This window comes from Schistocerca gregaria, chromosome 4 (assembly GCF_023897955.1).
Source record: "Schistocerca gregaria isolate iqSchGreg1 chromosome 4, iqSchGreg1.2, whole genome shotgun sequence".
NCBI lineage: Eukaryota > Metazoa > Arthropoda > Insecta > Orthoptera > Acrididae > Schistocerca > Schistocerca gregaria.
In genome coordinates this window covers 354,395,892-354,415,262 of record NC_064923.1, presented here as the reverse complement: position 1 = coordinate 354,415,262, position 19,371 = coordinate 354,395,892, and the positions used below count along the sequence as shown (strand labels likewise).

Below are 19,371 nucleotides of genomic sequence, written 5' to 3'. Positions count from 1 at the left end.
GAGGAGGAGAAGGGTAGTGTGTGAGGTATTTCTCTTACAAATAGTTGAGGTTATTTTGATGCTTATGAGCACAGCTCAGACGGGGCTGCATTGTAATTGCTCTAAATGCAGGAAAGCAAAACGAAGTGTATGACACATTTTTGGCAAATAATTCAGATCATTTGGATACTTTTGAGCACAATGCAGATGGGACTTCAATGTAACTGGCTCTTTCGTTTTAATGATGATTTATTCCAATGTGAAGCATCATTTTAATACAATGCTGATTAAAAACAGAGTTGTGTATGTGTACATAAGTATCTTTGCTTATATAGCGAATTAATGGATCTTGACGCCTTTTTCACATTCCATTGTAACACTACAGTCTGACTGGTTGGTGATAGGTAGTAGGGGAGTACCATAGAAAGCAAACAATTGGTCTGTATCGAAATAATGTTGCTTGATTTTTATCTCAGAAACAATGATTATCTTTGACTTTCAAGAACATTTGTTTACATGACTTTTTTATTGCATATCTGACACAATTTTTAATGCTATGCTCTGATTGGTTGCAAAGAGGTGGGGGAGGGGTGTAAAGCACAACAGACATAGTAAGTTGAAATTTTGTGGATTCGTTGGTGTTAGGGAAGATGGGGAAGGGGAATGGATATGGCTTATAATGTATTTTGGAAATAATATAACTGGACGCCATTTAATACATATTTTAATAATATGCTCCTATTGGTTACAAAGAGGAGGAGGTGTGGTATAAAGAACGATTGGTTTAGTTCTATCATCTTGGACTTTGTTCATGTCAATACTGCGTTATGATTGGTTAGAATAGGAGAATAGATGTGAATTGGAAACAGTGATTTCCCACGAATAAAATTGGGCTCTTTCCTCCATCTTGGATTTTTTTTATTTGTTATTTCATTTTTAATACTGTGCTATGATAGGCTGATGATAGGGAGAGGGGGAAGAGACCATGACTTTCCACTGATAGTAGCATGACGTTTTAGTTTATTACTTCCTTACTACTAACTCTTTTCACAAAACATTTTTCGGGCAGAATCCACCTATGTCACTGAATGTATGATCAATATTATATCACTGTACAACACATAGTTCTCTGCATATGATGTCATTGTGATTAATATATGTGAAAACTCACTGATAGAGAGTAGTGGGGCTACGCCAGTTCTAGGTAGACATGAATGGTTATGACATTACTGCTCCCATTTACAGGTTGCATACAAATCACTTTCGAGGGTAACAAAGATTTGAGTTTCTGTGCTTCACAAAATTAATGGCTAATTTAAAAATTTACAATGCTGTAATAATTGGTTCAGTAAGATTTATAATCTTGTGTTAAGGGTTTGCAGCAGTGAGACAAGTATTATAATTTGAAACTATATATATATATATGTCTTGGGACAATGCATTTCACTGCATACTAAGATCCAGACTATACTCATTGAGTATTAGAGAAAGAAAGCACTTATGCATTTGCAACAAATTTTATATAAAAGTTGAAACCTTCCATTTCTTTTTCTAGCTGACACCTCTCACCAGATGATGAAAGGAAAAAAGTTTATTTTGTACAACATTTTCGCTGTTCGTGAATTAAAACTACCATATCAGGCATTACATTTTAGTTTATTACTCCCTTACCACTAACTCTTTTCGCAAAAACATGTTTTGGACAGTGTCCACCTATGTCAGTGAATGTATGATCAATAGTATATCATTGTACAACACATATTTCTCGGGATGTGATGTCATTGTGATTAAGAGATGTGAAAAACCAGCACAAATCACCCTGACTATACAGGTATACTGGCCATGTTAACCTACAGAGATGTTGTCCAAAAAAACCTCACCTACCTTAACAGCACCAGGGAACTTAACCTTGACCATTTACTAAGCTAAATGTTGGCAGCGTAGGAGGGTCACATCACTCCAGAACAATTGTAGCAGCATGCAAAACACTACCAGGATGGTAAACGTCAAGAAATCGCTACTTTGAGCACGGCACTTCCTAGTGCTGTGGTAACTCCGATTTAGACGTGCCTAGTTCTCACGTATCTGAAATGACAGGCCATGCACAAAGGTGACTCTGACGTATTTCCAGATCACATAGACTGGATGCCACAAAGAACGAATGAAAGGGAAATTTATGAAGTCATGAATGAGCACACTAATTTGCATAGTGGTTAAGAGTATCCAGTTTAGTGTTAGGCACTAGTTTTATGGATTATGAGTGGATGTAATTACTGTAGAGTTCATGGGCTGGGATAAGACCCAGAGGACAGGGTCTACTCAATATGGGAGGGCAGTGTAGCAGTGTACCGCCACAACTCAGTATTTGGTCAGAAAATTGTTAATCTTTAACAAATAGTAAGAAAAAGTAGAATGTAAGCATCGTGGTGCACTGCTCCAACAGTTGTGGGTCTTTTGCTGAAAATGTGGCGCCATGTGTGTTACAGTAACAGATGTGCCAGTGTATTGCACAGAGAGGATAGCAGAGCTTAGTGGTAAATGGTACTGCATCATTATAACTGTGTAGCAAGTGAAGTGGTGTCACCACTTGAGGTCACATCTCCTGTTTTGGCAACATGACTAGGTGCTGGGTTTTAACAAAACAAATTGGCGGAATCATATAAATTAGTCTTGATTTTAAGGCAGGGATCGCTCGTTATTGCCAGAAACCAGCAATGCCACTATGACAATACAACAATGCCAGACAGCAAGACGAATAGGCTCCACGAGCCGCAGCCATTGGTTCGAGACCAGGCTGTGCTTCGTGTTTGAATTAAGTCCTGAATGAAACGCTAGAAGCTTTGAGTGGACAGATATCCGCGTGGTTACAAATTACAACGCAACAGGGCAACATAATGAAGCATTGCATAGGCGAAAAGAGCAATGGGTAGCCTTTGGGAGCCAATGACTCCTTGATTCAGGGTCAAATAAAACCTGGTTGACTGTATCTACCCGTTCCATCGATACAGAGGTTGGCAAACGAGTATGTATCTGTCTTTATTGGTGATGTAAAAACTACAACAAAATTAGGAAAATCGTCGGAAGAAACATAATTGAACATGGCCAAATTAAAGTTCCTGGATGACGCAATGGCGTACGTAATGTAGCACGAGACCCTCAGTAAGGCCCAAAAATGTCATGAACTGGCTAACGGTGTAACACAGCGCTATCGGAAGCAGAACAGCGCGACTTTCTTTAGGAAAAAGCCCAAAGGACTATCGAAGAAGCACGGCAAATCAGTGAAATCATTCTCTGACCAGATTAGGAAAGTGAACTCGCAAACGTATGAACTAACGCAGAACACAGAATCCGATACAATGATACCGTGTGAGGCACAGAATGGGGCTATGGATCAGTTTCTAAGAGGTTTTCTTGCTGATATGTCAAGGCCGGTTAGAAGGGAGAACCCAAGTGTCTTATTTTCTGCCATTAGGATTGCTACACAATTAGAGGAGGAGAGAGTGATCGTGGTGCTTTTTCTTCTGAAGCGAAGTGTTTTAAATAAGGGCGCACTGGCCACATCAGGAAACAATGTCGTCAGCCTCAATGTAATGAATGTGGGGAGGAGGGTCAAAAAGCTCGTGACTGTCAGAAGAAACCAGAGGATAAGCAGCGTCCTAATAATCGGTCGTTAAACGGGAATGGCGTGCCTCATTCGTCGGACGGCAGTCCCAGTAGATCACGAGATTGCAGAAACGTATGCAGAGACAGAGCGTTGATTCCTGGGCAAAGTAAACGGTACAGAACATTGACATAGGAGCTGAAGTGTCAGAAGGCAGTCTAGATCTCTTGGCCTTAGAGACACTGTGGTCACCACAGTATAGATTATGTGAAGTACGTGATAATCACCTGAAATTATATATATATATATATATATATATATATATATATATATATATATATATATATTCGAGTGGAACAGGGAACAGAAATCGGTAATCGCTAGGTGTGATGAACTTCCACAGACAAACAACTGAACACAGTTTCACAATAACTAGATGAGTTATTCAAGACAAGAAGCTTTACAAATTGAGCAAGTGAGCAATGCGTTGGCCTACGTCTGGCTCTTATGCAAGCAGTTATTCGACTTGGCATAGATTAACAGAGTTGTTGGATGTCCTGCTGAGGGATATCGTGGCGAACTTTGGCAAACTGGTGCTTTAAATTGTCAAAATCTCGAGCTGGTTTGAGATCCCTTGCCATAGTGCGGCGAACGTTCTCAATTGGGCAGAGGTCCGACGACCTTATTGGTCAAGATAGGATTTGGAAGAGATTAGTCAAGCAATACAAACCCTCGCCTAATCCAGGTGAACCTTATCGTGCTGAAATATAAGCCCAGGATGGCTTGCCATGAAAGACAACCAAAATTAACAGAATATCGTCGACGTGCTACTGTGCCACGGATGACAACGGAAGGGGTTCTGAATATGAAATGAACTGGCAGCGCAGACCATCGCTTCTGGCTGTCATGCAGTATGGTCGGCGACAGTCAGGTAGGTATCCTACGATTGTACAGGGCGCCAACAGACACAGCTTCAGCCAGGAATCTCAGTGACTGGAGAAGATTTGTCTTTGGTGATGAGAATTGAACCTCAGTGACCGGTGAAGACATACTACACATATCAAAAAAATTTTTGCATCACCCTGGTTCCCAGAACTCCTGACGATATACATTAACTGTGGATATTGTATCACAGACACCGACCCTTTGACTGTTCAGAAATGACACTAAACCCTCTCAAAGAAAAACAACCAAGCGTGAGAAGCGCCTATTAAATGGAGGGGTCCGACAGCTGATCAGTTCCAGTTATGCCACCAGGAAGGAGGTACACGGCTCGTCTGTAGTTCAACCATACCTAGACAGTGAAAACCGCGATTCAATCGCGTACACATTGCTACTTTGTGCTAGGAAGGGCTCTCAACAAGGGAAGTGTTCAGGAGTCTCGGAGTGAACCAGAGAAATGTTGATCGGGCATAGAGGAGGTACAAAGAGACAGGAACTGTCGATGACATACATCGCTCAGGCCGCCCAAGGGCTATTACTGAGGTGGAAGACCGCTACCTACTAATTGTGGCTCGGAAGAACCCTGAAAGCAACGCCACCATGTTGAATAATGCTTTTTCTGCAGCCACAGGACGTCATGTTACGACTCACTGTGTGCAGTAGGCTGCATGATGCGCAACTTCACTCCGCACATCCATGGCGAGGTCCATCTTTGCAACCACGACACCATGCAGCGCGGTACTGATGGGCCCAACAGCGAGCCGAAAGGACCGCTCAGGACTGGCATCACGTTCTCTTCACCAATGAGTGTCGCATATGGCTTCAACCAGACAACTGTTCGAGACGTGTTCGGAGGCAACCCAGTCAGGCTGAACGCCTTATACACACCGTCCAGTGAGTGCAGCAAGGTTCCCTGACGTTTTTGTGTGACATTATGTTGGGCCAACATAATGTCATGGTGGTCATGGAAGGCGCCGTAACTACTGCACGACACGTGAATGCCATCCTCCGAACGACAAATGGCGAACCATTTGTCTTCATGGACGACAATTCGCGCTCCCATCGTGCACATCTTGTGAATGACTTCCTTCAGGTTAACAACATATTTCGACTAGAGTGGCCAGCATGCTCTCCAGACATGAACCCTATCGTACATGTGTGGCATAAATTGAAAAGGGCTGTTTATGGATGACGTGACCCACCAACCACTCTGAGGGGTCTATGCTGAATCGTCATTGAGGAGTGGGACAGTCTGGACCAACAGTGCCTTGATGGACTTGTGGATAGTATGCCTTGACGAATACAGGCATACATCAATACAAGAGAACGTGCTACTGGGTATTAGAGGTACTGGTGTGTACAGTAATCCGGACCAACATTTGAAGGTCTCGCTGTATGGTGGTAAAACATACAATGTGTGGTAATCCACTGCAAGAGTCCTGCAGTCCTAATAACCATGTAAGAGCAGTTTGATGCAACGCGACCATAATTTTTTTACCACATAAATAACAGTGGAAGGGCATACTACCATAGATAACTGCGTGCATCTCCTTCTCAGTTGTAGAATAATGTTGCTCTACTTTGTTCAGGTGTCTGGATGTACATGCTACAGGAAGCTCTTTGACAGTATTCTCTCCTAGGACAGCCTCCAGAGCCAAATTGCTTGCATCACAAAACAGGATAAATCCTTTTTCAAAGTCGGGGAGTATTAGAACTGAGTCCGAAATCATTCCACACATTAAAGTACTGGCATTCAGTAGACCATTCAAATTTGCACCTCTCTGTAGTAAACAGTCAAAAGATCTCACAGTTTCAGCAAAGTCGTTTATGCATCGATGATAATTATTAAAGAGGCTGATGAAACTCGACAACTTTTTAACTATCTTCTGTGGCGAAAAATTCTTTACCTGCATGTACATAGATATTCCACACTCCACAACACACTGCGTGGCAGAGTGTATCCAGTACCACTACTAGTCATTTCCTTTCCTGAACTGCTGAGACCATGGGTGGAATTGTTTTCATACCTTCCTTGCTAGTTATAAGCCCAAGATAATTTAATTCCGTTGCTGCACAATTATATTTGTCGATGCTTAGCGTTAGTTGAGCTGTTCTCAGTATTTTGAATACCTCCTCCAACCATTGTTCATGCTCTCCCACGTCTTTGAAAACACTGTTATGTCATCCAGATAGATCAGACTTCGGTCTGATGATATCCACTCTTTGAATCTATTGTGGCGAAAGAGTTACACTGACCCACCCAAGTTATCGAAAGTCCCTGGTATGTTTGGTATTTGATACGCATTAATTATCAATCATGTGTTCAGGTATCAGCAGTCACAGCTAAATCTGTATGTTTTGGGGTCATCTGGTGACTTTTTCAAGACTAAAATTACGGGTGCCCTCAGGGACTACCACTATACTCAATAATACCATGAGCTAGCTGGTCGAAGAATCATCTATTACTGGTTGCATACTCTTTGGAACTTGATATAGGTTCTTGCGCAGTGGAACATTATTCCACGATGGTATTCTCTGTTGCGTGAGTACCGTTGCGGCTAACAGACCACTCGGATCAAACACATCCATGAACTGCAGTAATGAACATTCCTTTGCCTCTCTATCATCCCCCTGCAAGCGTTTCACTTTCTCAACTAATGCAGATTGTTTACTTGAGGCAGACGTCTTCACTTGACCTATCTATGTCATCTTTCTTTTATATATATATATATATAATTTCAATTCTTTCTTCTGCCGAGAAAGTCATTTTGCAGATTGTAAAGACGGACATCTAACTTCACTGAAGAAATAGACTGAAATGCTGACAGAAGAATGCTAACAATCGATTATTCCATAAAATTGTCCATTGTTGTAGCTGTTTATTGCAGAACTCAAAATATTGCATTCGCATTCAAAAGGGAGACGGGCTACTTTTATATGAGGAGATGTTGAGTGCACCCCCCTGCAACATCAATACACATCTGTGCACGTCTAAGATTATTCAGATACACCCTGCGTAAAGTTCGGATACTGATGCTGACAATTTCATAATTGACATTGTCTATCGGTTCCTGTATTGTTTGTGGATCTGTTTCACAGGGCTTGCTCTTCAAGTGTCCCCACAGGTAAAAATCACACGCTGTTCTATCCGGCGAATTTGGTGGCCATAAATACTTGTTGACGGTTCGTTCTTCAGTGAAGATATTATAGACTCGTTCCAGGGATACCTAGATGCGTGGCACGTTGCCCCATATTGTTGTAATAAGCAGTATTGTCTTTCATGTTCAGTGAGTTAGGCATAAAATGTACCAAACATTTAGTGTATGCACCAACTTTCCTTCCCTTCCTCCCCCTCCCCCAGAATGCAGGCAACTGCGTCCCGTGACGTCACGAGGACGTTACTATAGGCAGGCGTTGAACTGAAACTTACTAATCATGGTCCAAAAACCCTATAAATGTACTACTTTCACCGATTCCAGTTGTGATCCGTTGATGCCATGTTTTGAAGTTCGACAGAATACATGAGCAGCTTTTTTCAGACAGTACTTCATCACAGTTACCACACCATCCATAAAAAAGTCTGATGTTAATGTGAACGTCATATACAAAGCTATTGATATTCAACATTAACAGGAAGGATCACAACACACTTACCTGGAGTACACCCGATTAGAGGGTCTCAGGGAACCACAGAAGGGACGTCCGTCTAAAAGTGGGCAGGTAAAACACAGTAAGGTAGTTGTAGAAACGATCGGTATTGTAGTTGTAAATTGTCGTAGCTGTGTTGGGAAAGAACCAAAGCTCCAATCCCTAATAGAAAGCACTGAAGCTCAAATAGTTGTAGGTACAGAGAGCTGGCTAAAGCCGGAAATAAGTTCAACCGAAATTTTTTCAAACGATCTGACAGTGTTCAGAAAGGATAGATTAAATACAGTTGCTGGTGGAGTATTTATTGCTGTCAGAGGTAGTTTGCCTCGTAGCGAAATTAAAGTAGATAGTTGGTGTGAAATAGTATGGGTAGAGGTTATACCTGACAATGGGAATAAACTATAATTGGATCCGTTTTCCGACCCCCCCCCCCCCCCCCCCCCCCCGCTCCCCCGACTCAGAAGATATAGTTGCTGAACAGTTCAAAGAAAACTTCAGTCTCATTTCAAGTAAGTACCCCGCTCATACAATTATAGTCGGTGGTGACTTTAAAAAAATGTTCAAATGGCTATGAGCACTATGGGACTTAACATGTATGGTCATCAGTCCCCTAACTAATCTAAGGACATCACACAACACCCAGTCATCAAGAGGCAGAGAAAATCCCTGACCCCGCCGGGAATCGAACCCGGGAACCCGGGCGCGGGAAGCGAGAACGCTACCGAACGACCATGAGCTGCGGACGTGGTGACTTTAATCTATCGTCGACATGCTGGAAAAATTATGCGTTCAAAGCCGGCGGCAGGCATAAAACGTCATCGAAATTGTAAAGAATGCTTTTTCAGAAAATTATTTTGAACAATTAGTTCATGATCCCACTCGAAGCGTAAATGGTTGCGAAAGCATACTTGACTTTTTAGCAACAAATAATCCTGGGCAAATAGTGAGTATTGTGACGAATACAGGGATTAGCGACCACAGGGCAGTTGCTGCTAGGCCAAATACCGTAACACTTACTGCAATCAAAAAGAAACGCAAAGTACATCTATTCAAAAAATCTGATAAAAATGCTCTTAACGCCTTTTTAAGGGACAGTCTTCACTGATTCCGATCTGATCATGTAAGTGTAGAAAAGTTGTGGAACGTTTTCAAAGAGATAGAATCGACAACAATAGAGACATATGTACCACATAAATTAATAAGTGATGGTACTGATCCCCTATGGTACACAAAACGGGTCAGATCATTGTCGCAGAAGCAACGAAAAAAGCATGTCAAATTTAAAAGAACGCAAAATCCCCAAGATTGGCGAAGTTTTACAGAAATTCGAAATATGGCGCGTACCTCAATGCGAGACGCTTTTAATAATTTTCACAACGAAATTCTGTCTCGAAATCTGCCAGAAAACCCGAAGAGATTATGGTCATACATAAAGCACACCAGTGGCAAGACGCAATCAATACCTTCACTGCGCGATAACAACAGTGAAGTCACTGATGACAGTGCCACTAAAGTACAGTTATTAAACACGGTTTTCCGAAACTCATTCACCAAAGAAGCCGAAGTAAATATTCCTGAGTTCCAATCAAAAACAACTACCAAGATGCGGAACATAGAAGTAAATATCCTCGGTGTAACGAAGCAGCTTAAATCACTTAATAAAGGCAAGGCCTCCGGTCCAGATTCTTTACCAGTCAGTTTCCTCTCGTAGTATTCTGATAAAATAGCTCCATATGTAGCAGTTATATACAACCACTCGCTCACAGAAAAATCCGTACTTAAAGACTGGAAAATTGCTCAAGTCACACCAATACCCAAAAAGAGAAGTAGGAGTAGTCCGCTGAATTACAGGCCTATGTCACTAACGTCGATGTGCAGTAGGTTTTTGGAACATATACTGTATTCGAACATTATGAAGTACCTCGAAGAAAACGAGTTATTGACACATAGTCAGCACGGTTTCAGAAAATACCGTTCCTGTGAAACACAACTAGCTCTTTATATTCATGAAGTAATACGTGCTATTGACAGGGGATGCCAAATTGATTCCATATTTTTAGATTTCCAGAAGGCTTTCGACACCGTTCCTCACAAGCGTCTTCTAACCAAACTACGTGCCTACGGAGTATCGTCTCAGTTGTACGACTGGATTCGTTATTTCCTGTCAGAAAGGTACGGACTATTCGTAGTAATAGACGGAAAGTCATCGCGTATAACAGAATTAATATCCAGCGTTCCTCAAGAAATTGTTATAGGCCTTCTATTGTTCCTCATCTATATTAACGACATACGAGACAATCTGAGTAGCCGTCTTAGATTGTTTACAGATGATGCTTTCATTTACCGTCTTGTAAAGTAATCAGATGATCAAAACGAATTGCAAAATGATTTAAATAAGATATCTGTATGGGGCGGAAAGTGGAAATTAACAATGAATAAGGAAAATGTGAAGTTATTACATGAGTACTAAAAGAAATCAGCTAAATTTCGATTACGCGATAAGCCACAAAAATCTGAAGGCTGTAAATTCAACTAAATACTTAGGGATTACAGTTACAAATAACCTAACTTGGAACGATCACATAGATAATATTGTGGGTAGAGAAAACCAAAGACTGCGACTCACTGGCAGAACACTTAGAAGGTACAAGAGGTCTACTAAAGAAAGTCCTTACACCACGCTTGTCCGCCATATTCCGGAGTATTGCTGTGCAGTGTGGGATCCGCGTCAGATGGGACTGAAGGATGACATCGAAAAAGTACAAAGAAGTGCAGCTCGTTTTTTATTATCTCGAAAGAGGGGAGATAGTGTCACAGACAAGATACATGAATTGGAATGGCAATATTTAAAACAAAGGCGTTTTTCGTTGCGACGGAGTCTTGTCACGAAATTTCAATCACTAGTTTTCTCCTCCGATTGTGAAAACATTATGTTGGCATCCACCTACTTAGGGAGAAATGATCACCACGATAAAATAAGAGAAATCAGGGCTCGCACAGAAGTATTCAAGTGTTGGTTTTTCCAGAGTGCCGTTCGAGAATGGAACGGTACAGAGACAGCTTGAAGGTGGTTCATTAAACCCTCTACCAGGCACTTTATTGTAAATAGCAGAGTAATCACGTAGATGTGCATGTAGATCTGTCGACGACTCTCCATTCGAGATAATATGTTTTGTCCTCACTACCAAGGAATCCTCAACCAGTCAAAAATTTCTCGTGACACCTCATACGATCGTAGTTTCGATAATAAGTGTATGTGTAGTGTTGATTATGAAAAAGAAGAAATACTGTTTCTACTTGACTGCCTTGGTTAAAAGTTTCAGTATGTCACGTGAGAATAGTGCGAGTTAGGTTTCGCATTACCGATAGTTTCGGAATCCGTACTATATGGAACGGAGGAGGTCATTGTGTTGGAGGTACCTCGGAATATGTTTTAAGATTCTACAACAGACGGATGTCAAGGGTATTGGACAGTAGTTGTTTCGTGAACCGCTTCCGCTACCCTTTTGGCTCGTGTGCCGGCCTGTAATTTCTTCTATAAACAGTTAAATTGCAGTAGTACTCCTGGAATTTCCTTTGTAAAAAGAAAAAAAAAATACATTTGGAAACGAATTTCATTATATCTGCTTTAGCTTCGTTGTACTCAGTTTCGATTCCTGTGTCATCCATGGGCGTCTGGACACTAACTCCGATGTCAGTGATAGCTTTTATATACGACAAGAATTTCTGTGTGGTTTGCGAGACAACTTTCGAAACGTTTCTGCTACGGTACTCATTGAAGGCTTTACTCGTTGCCTTTACGGCAGCCAAACGATTTTCATTTAGCATTTCTCTGTCTATGGTCCTATACTTTGTTTCAGAGCTATTGGGCAGTTGTTACTGTTTCTTCTGTGCTCCTTTACAGAGATTGAATAACACAGAATATCATTCCCATCAAGAACTCGTTTACTAGCTGCTAAACAAACTATTTGTCTAAAGGTAAGTCCAAGCTCTTCTGTATGTTCCCGCCCAGAGTTAAATGTTTCAATTTTCTTCTTCAGATATGACACTATTGTCTGATTATCTAATTTTCTGAACAAGCACATCTTACTCCTTGTTAAAAGTAGACCTTTGTCCTTGGATAATTATCTTCGCTGGAACCCCTTAATGGTCTCTACTACTAGTATCAACGCGGAAGCCCTCAAACAGATTAATTCTGTTTGTTACCATCGAATTCAATATAATTCGATCCAGCTTTGCAGAATGTTAGGGATGAGATCTTACTAAAGCACGGCACTTACTTGCTGTACTTCACGATAGACATTTTGAATCTAGGATTTACGTAAGGCATTCAATCTACTCCTCACACACATATTTACACATCTATTAAAATTAGACACTTTCAGGTGTCATCCAGCTCAGTATTTTGGTTTTTAGCGCAGTGGCTGTCAGAAAGTCATAGCCGGTAGATGACTGCTTACATCCTCTTCTCGCCATTGCTGCAATACATGCTCCATTCGGTACTTCCACGCTACTGCCCGCCCACATGTTGTCAACATTGTCCCAACTATGCAGCACAAGTTTCGTTTGGAATCCCTTACACATCTTGCATACAGTTCAAACCTCACTCGCCGCCCAAACCTTCCCCCCCCCCCCCCCCCAGCTCCCCCTTCTCCCCACCCCCATGCAATTTACATGTTTTTGGAGCCCTGAAGGAAGACATTCGTGGCCATCGATTTGCTTCATGTGAAGACGTAAACGCCTGAGTACAATTATGGTTCTGTAGACAACCGCAAATACTTTTCCTGACGATATTAACCAGTGAGATAAATGTATTAACAATTATGGTGATTACTTTTTAAATAGCAAACAGTTAAGATAACATTTTCCCGTTGGTTTTGATTTTCATTTGACTGCCCCTTGTACATTGTGAATCAGCTTCCCCTTCTGACTGGGTTTATGCAACCTACAATGCCTTCAAATAACGTCTGAAAGATTTTTATATTTTCTCGCTCGCTAAGTGCGAAATATTAGCCCAAAATAAAAAAATGAACAGCGCGTTTTTCTAAGAAATTTAATGTAGTTAAATTTTGAACTGGGATACGTTTTCCCTGGAGGTTTTAGTTCTCGAATTATTCCAGAAAAACGAACGAGAGTTACCTTCAAAGGCTTTTTTCTTGATTAACTCGAAAACCGTAGCATCCAGCGAGAACTACATTAAATTTCCAGCAGAAATGTTCTGTTCATGTTTTTCTGTAAGTCTAATAGCTTGTGTCTAGCAAGTAAGAGAATGTGAGAATCTTACACGTGATATTCGAAGGCGTTGTGGGTTGAATAAAATGATCGATAGAGACAGCTGAATCATTCTCGATAATGGAACAAAACAGGAGAACAATGGTACTGATAGTAGTTAACAGGTAACTGTACAGATAAAGCAAAGTATACAACAAAGACATTATAAATTTGAAAACAAATGATTGAAAAGCAAGACGACGTTTTAAAATTAAATTTGTAAATGGTCAATACCAGCTAATTAGTTTCACAGCTTAAACAAAGCATATGATAATATTAGCGTCTGATAAATTGTGAAGTAAATCAATTCTAGATATTAAGATTAATTGTTTAGATATATCACAAAATTACGAATGGTTTGCAGTTACCAAGTCTTAAAATGTTCTCTTATACTTACAGCAGTGTATAAACGATCTAATTACCTGTCTTTGTCCTCAAGAGTTGGAAGTTTATCACTACCAACTGCTTCTTTTATCTCTTGGTATACTCGTTCCTGGACATCAGGATACCATAACATCATAAGAAACGCAAATCGAAGAGAGTTGCTTGTCGTTTCTGAGCCAGCGACAAACATGTCATATAACAGCATGAGAAGCTGGTTCTCTGGAAAACAAAGAACAATACTCCAAACTGGTCTTGAAGAGGTTATGTAACTAAACTAAAACACAGTGAAATGAAAGCAGAAAATTGATAAAACGAACACAGACTGGTGGAAAGTGCACGTATTTGAACGTCTGCTAAAATGAGGCACATTCGAGTACTCTATACCTACAACTAATTGGCTGTAACATATCGTGATCGATATTGGTACATTGTTCGAGACATTGCTGCTCAATCCTATCTCAATCCTTGAAAGTGGCCATCCAGGTAGTACTCTGTGATGACGCACTGTTAGTTTCAGTTGTTCCTTCAGACGGTTTGTTCCGTCATGGTCATTGCATTTGAATTGCAATATCTGACAAGGATTTATGACGTTTTCTCGTATATTACTCTAAGAGTTTATTCTTAGAGTTTACCACTAAGGATGTAGTTTTGTTTAGCCCTGTTCTGACGTTTTTACTTCACAGTATCATAGATCTGAGTATATGTACGTTATATATCTCTCATGAGATGCTTAACCTTCTATCCCTCTCTGATCCTGCCAGTTCGATCTCCCTCATTTTTCCCGCTTTATATTGTGACATAAAAAAGCAGTTTATCATATTATCTCATTATTTGTTTACCCGGCTTTGCTCGAAACATGTTCAAAAGTGCACCTTCTGGAAAATTAAAATTGTATGCCAGCCTGGAAATCGAACCAAAGACCGTTGTCTTTTGCAGATAATCACTCCACCTACCAAGCTGTCTAAGCGCACAGGTTTTCGTAGCCTCACAATTGCCGGTACCTTTCTCCTCTTTACAAACTTCGCAGCATGATTAACACTCCTGGAGGAAAAGACTTTGAGAGAAATGACTTAGCTACAGCCTGTAGTAGAGCCGGTGTAAGAAGCTCAGTGACACAATGGGCTGGGCATGGGTGCTTTGTGTGTCTACCTCAAACAGCCACGTAATGCGATTTTTTGAAGGTCTCTATGGCAACGTCTCAGTGTTACTGCGGCTCAACAGACAGCTATTGTTTTGGCTGTAGCTTTTACAGTCGAAAGTTGACAACAGTGCTGCAATCTGTCAGGGATCATCTTATTCCATCTGGACTATAGGCGTTTATTTCCAGAGTGAATGTAGCTCAGTCAGTAGTAAACCTGCCCACAAAAGGCACAGCTCCAAAGTTCGAGTCCCGGCCCCACGCACAGCTTTAATCTGAGTAAGTTTCAGCATGAAAATTCTTTCTGGGAACAATTAAGAGTGTTTCTGAGGTCTTTGAATGTTGCAGTGGTGAGCGGCAAGTGAGGTGGGTCTTTATTAGAAACGGTGAGTAATTTTCTCCAATAATGAAATACAGTCTGCGATTTCATCAATGGAAGGAAAGTTGAATGTCCTGTTGATGTAATTAGTGACAGAGCACATGCTTGGGTGGCTAAGAATGAAATCACTGTATCGCTCACAGTGTCATCTCAAATTGGCGACTGTATCATGTGTGAAAGAACTATTTGCGCAGTCCAAGTTGAGACTCAGTGGTCTAGCTGATGTGAACGACTGTAAACTGGACATGCCTTTATGGACGTTCCCATCACCCACTGTGCCGAGTATCAGCTTGGAATGCATGAATAGTGGTGCACCAAATGATAAAAAATACATAATTTCAAAACTTGTAGGGAACGTTGAACGCTGTCACAGTTACTTCCGTGAAAATGCCAAATGCATAGAGTAGATCGAAATTAAATCATTTTCAACTCCCAGCTGCAGCTAATATTTGGTTTCCCACCACCATATTGGAAAAATCAAATGGGGCTCTTGTGTTTGGGAAGCCGAGGTGCCTGAATCGTCAGGGTTGAGCTTATGTTGCCTGTATTTGCCGCAAAACTTCTCATTGTTAATGGGTTTAGGCACAGTAGTTTATCAATCATTCTCTTTGGTATTTTGTGGAATGTACAGTCACGACTGATATTTGTGATTATGGTTGTACTTTGCCCCTGTATTTGTGACATTAGAAGAAAATCAGGATATTTACAATTTTTCAAATTTAAAGCTTCATATTGTGTAATACACTCCTGAAGCGCAGGGGAGTTGTAATAAATAGAATCATCCCCAAAATAATGTTTGGATTACTCACAATGGATAATAAATCTCTGAGACATTATCCCATATCTGTTAAATCTATGGAGCCAAGAATCGTGGGTTCAGGGTGGGCGTGCTCAGCTATGCAAAAAATTTGTGGATCAACTGGTTAATGTTTTTTTCTAGTATCATATTAAATAATGAAGAATGTAGAAGATTAAAAATGTGAGTGGTATGCAAACAACTGCAGTTATTTAGCGTAATTAAAAATAAAGTGTCAGTATAAATGTTTGGACGATAACAGTGGCACATAGCAGACTGCTGCACATGATGCGTTTGAAGTAATTTATCTGGAAAAATAACTAGTCACCATCTGCACATTATCAACTACAACACGTCATGATACATTATTTAATTAGCTATGGTGGTAAGGAGAAAGAAACCTGATGTAATGAATGGATGACTGTAGGTGATGATTAGTGCTTTGAAGGCGAACAATAAACATAATAAATTATAAACTCGATCATTAACTCAAGAATTTATTACATGACAATATATGGGGATACTACCAGATGGAATAGTACTGCTGTATAAGAGAGTAAGATGGAGGCAAAGGTGTCTTACAATACATAAACACAGTCTCCCCCTCCCCCCTCTGACATTAGAGACATGCTCCCATCCCCTTCCACTACTCCTCACTCTCCAGACCACATGAATCCAGCATCAGTGGGATTGTGCTAAGATGTGTAAGTATGCTTAATCAGCAAGCTCTCAGGCACATGGAGAATTGTTCTAAATTTAAAATGTGTAACCAACAGTGACATCACGATTAGAATGGCCGACATCTGCATATTCACATTGAAGCAATCTCAAAGCATGTCCTATTTTACTGGGTCAATGTAAATGTGTGTGCACTTCCTCAGACAAGCTGAGACTGGTTGTCAATTGCACACACACACACACACATATTTAAGGTTTTATAATTTCACTGGGGCTAGATTTTGATAAATAATGCACCCATTTCTATTTATTTATTAATTTTATTTTGATGTATTTTTTTAATCAGCTTGTGCAATATACACTGTCAGCTTATGGTGTTATAGTACCAGTTGAGATCTAGTAGCTGACCCCAACTCTTAACATATGGCACACACATTGTCAGGATGTAGTGTTATAATAGAGTTATAAGATCCAGCAGCTGACACCTACTTTCAAATCATGACACATTCACTGGATGGTGTTAGAATACTACTTCATTTCCTGATACCTATTTTTTGTTTAAACTGTCACTTCGTTGCCTACTTATCAATGAGGTTTCCACTGTGTGACAGTATATGTTGGCATTATCCTCAGAGGATGGCATACATTTTGTACATGGGGGAACTTGTTACTATTTTAGTGTAACATGGTGATTGAGGGAGCAATTTGTTACAGTATCATTTAATTCTCATCTGTAACTGAATATAAAATGGGAACCATTTGCTACAATTTCGTTGTATAATGATGATGTATGGGGAAAAGTATTACGTAGACTCCACTAAGTAATAGCATAACTTAGCATTACCAGCCACAAACCATGGACCTTGCCGTTGGTAGGGCGGCTAGCTTGCCTCAAAGATACTGATAGCCATACCGTATGTGCAATCACAATGGAGGAGTACTTGTTGGGAGGCCAGACAAACGTGTGGTTCCTGAAGAGGGGCAGCAGCCTTTTCAGTAGTTGCCAGGGCAACACTCTTAATGATTGAATGACCTAGGCTTGTAACATCAGCTAAAATGGCCTTGCTGTGCTAATACTGTGAATGGCTGAAACAAAGGAGAAACTACAGCTGTATATTTTTCTCGAGGAATGCAGCCCTGCTGTATGATTAAATGACGATGGCGTCCTCTTGGGTAAAATATTCTGTAGATTAAATAGTCCCCCATCCAGATCTCCGGAGTGACAAATACTCAAGAGGATGTTGTCATCAGGAAAAATAAAACCACCTTAATCGGGCAGGTAGCTTAGGAAATTTAAAAAGGGAAATGTATAGGTTGAAGTTATGTGTAGAGGGAATTAGTGAAGTTCGGTGGTAGGAGGAAGAAGACTTCTGGTCAGGTGAACAGACTGTTACAAATACAAAATCGAATAGAGGTAACGCAGGAGTAGGTTTAAGAATGAATAAGAAAATAGGAATGCAAGTAAGCTACTATGAACAGCTATTGACACCACGATAGACACAAAATCAACACCTACCCTACCAGTGCATGTTAATATACTAGCTAGCTCCACAAATGATGAAGAGATTTAAGAAATGTTTCATGCACAACAGATCACTCCACGAAAGACCTGTACCCAAAGACTGGAAAGCTGCGCAGGTCACACCAATATCCAAGGAAGGCAGTAGGAGTAATCCGCCAAATTACAGGTCCATGTCATTAACGTTAAATTCGCAACAGGATTTTGGAACATATGGTTCGTTTGAAAATTACGAATTACCTCGAAATGAACGGCCTATTGACACACAGTCAACACGGATTTAGAAAAGGTCGTTCTCGTGAAACACACTAGCTCTTTACTTACACAAAGTGTTGAGAGCTCGACAAACGTTTTCAAATTGCATCAATATTTCGAAATTTCCAGAACGCTTTTGACACCGTTCTGCACGAGCAGCTTGGAATCAGAATGCTTGCTTAAGGAATATTGTCTCAGTTATGTGATTAGATTCGTGATTTTCTGTGACAGGACACAGTTCATAGCACTGACGGAAAGTCATCGAGTAAAACAGAAGTGATATCTAGCGTTCCTCAAGATAATATTATAGGCCCTCTGCCGTTCCGTATCTACGTAAACGATTTAGGTGATAACCTGAGCAGCCGACTTCGGTTGTATGCAGATGATGCTATCGTTTGTGGTCTAGTGAAGTCATCAGAACATCGAAACCAACTGCAAAACGGTTTAATTAAGATATTTGTATGGCGCGAAAATTTGCAATTGACACAAAATAACGAAAAGTGTGAGTTCATCCACTTGAGTGCTAAAACTAATCCGTTAAACTTCGTTTACACGATAAATCTATCAAATATAAAGGACATAAACTCTACTAAATTCCTAGGAATTACAATTACAAACAACGGAAATTGGAAAGATCACATAGAAAATATTGTGGGTAAGGTGAACCAAAGACTGAATTGTATTGGCAGAACACGTAGAAGACGCAATAAATATACTAAAGAGACTGCCTACCCTATGCTTGCCTGCCCTTTTTAGGGGCACTGCTGTGTGGTGTGTCGAG

The 19,371-nt window shown here is 40.5% G+C and overlaps 1 protein-coding gene across 1 annotated transcript in view; it reads right to left on the bottom strand.

Moving 5' to 3' along the window:
- LOC126268096 (methyl farnesoate epoxidase-like) overlaps positions 1–19,371 on the bottom strand; it is a 185,297-nt gene that overhangs the window by 34,226 nt on the left and 131,700 nt on the right. Inside the window, exon 7 of the mRNA XM_049973604.1 lies at positions 13,864–14,044. Within this exon, the coding sequence (XP_049829561.1) occupies positions 13,864–14,044 (181 nt within the window). The remainder of the gene's footprint in view (positions 1–13,863; positions 14,045–19,371) is intronic.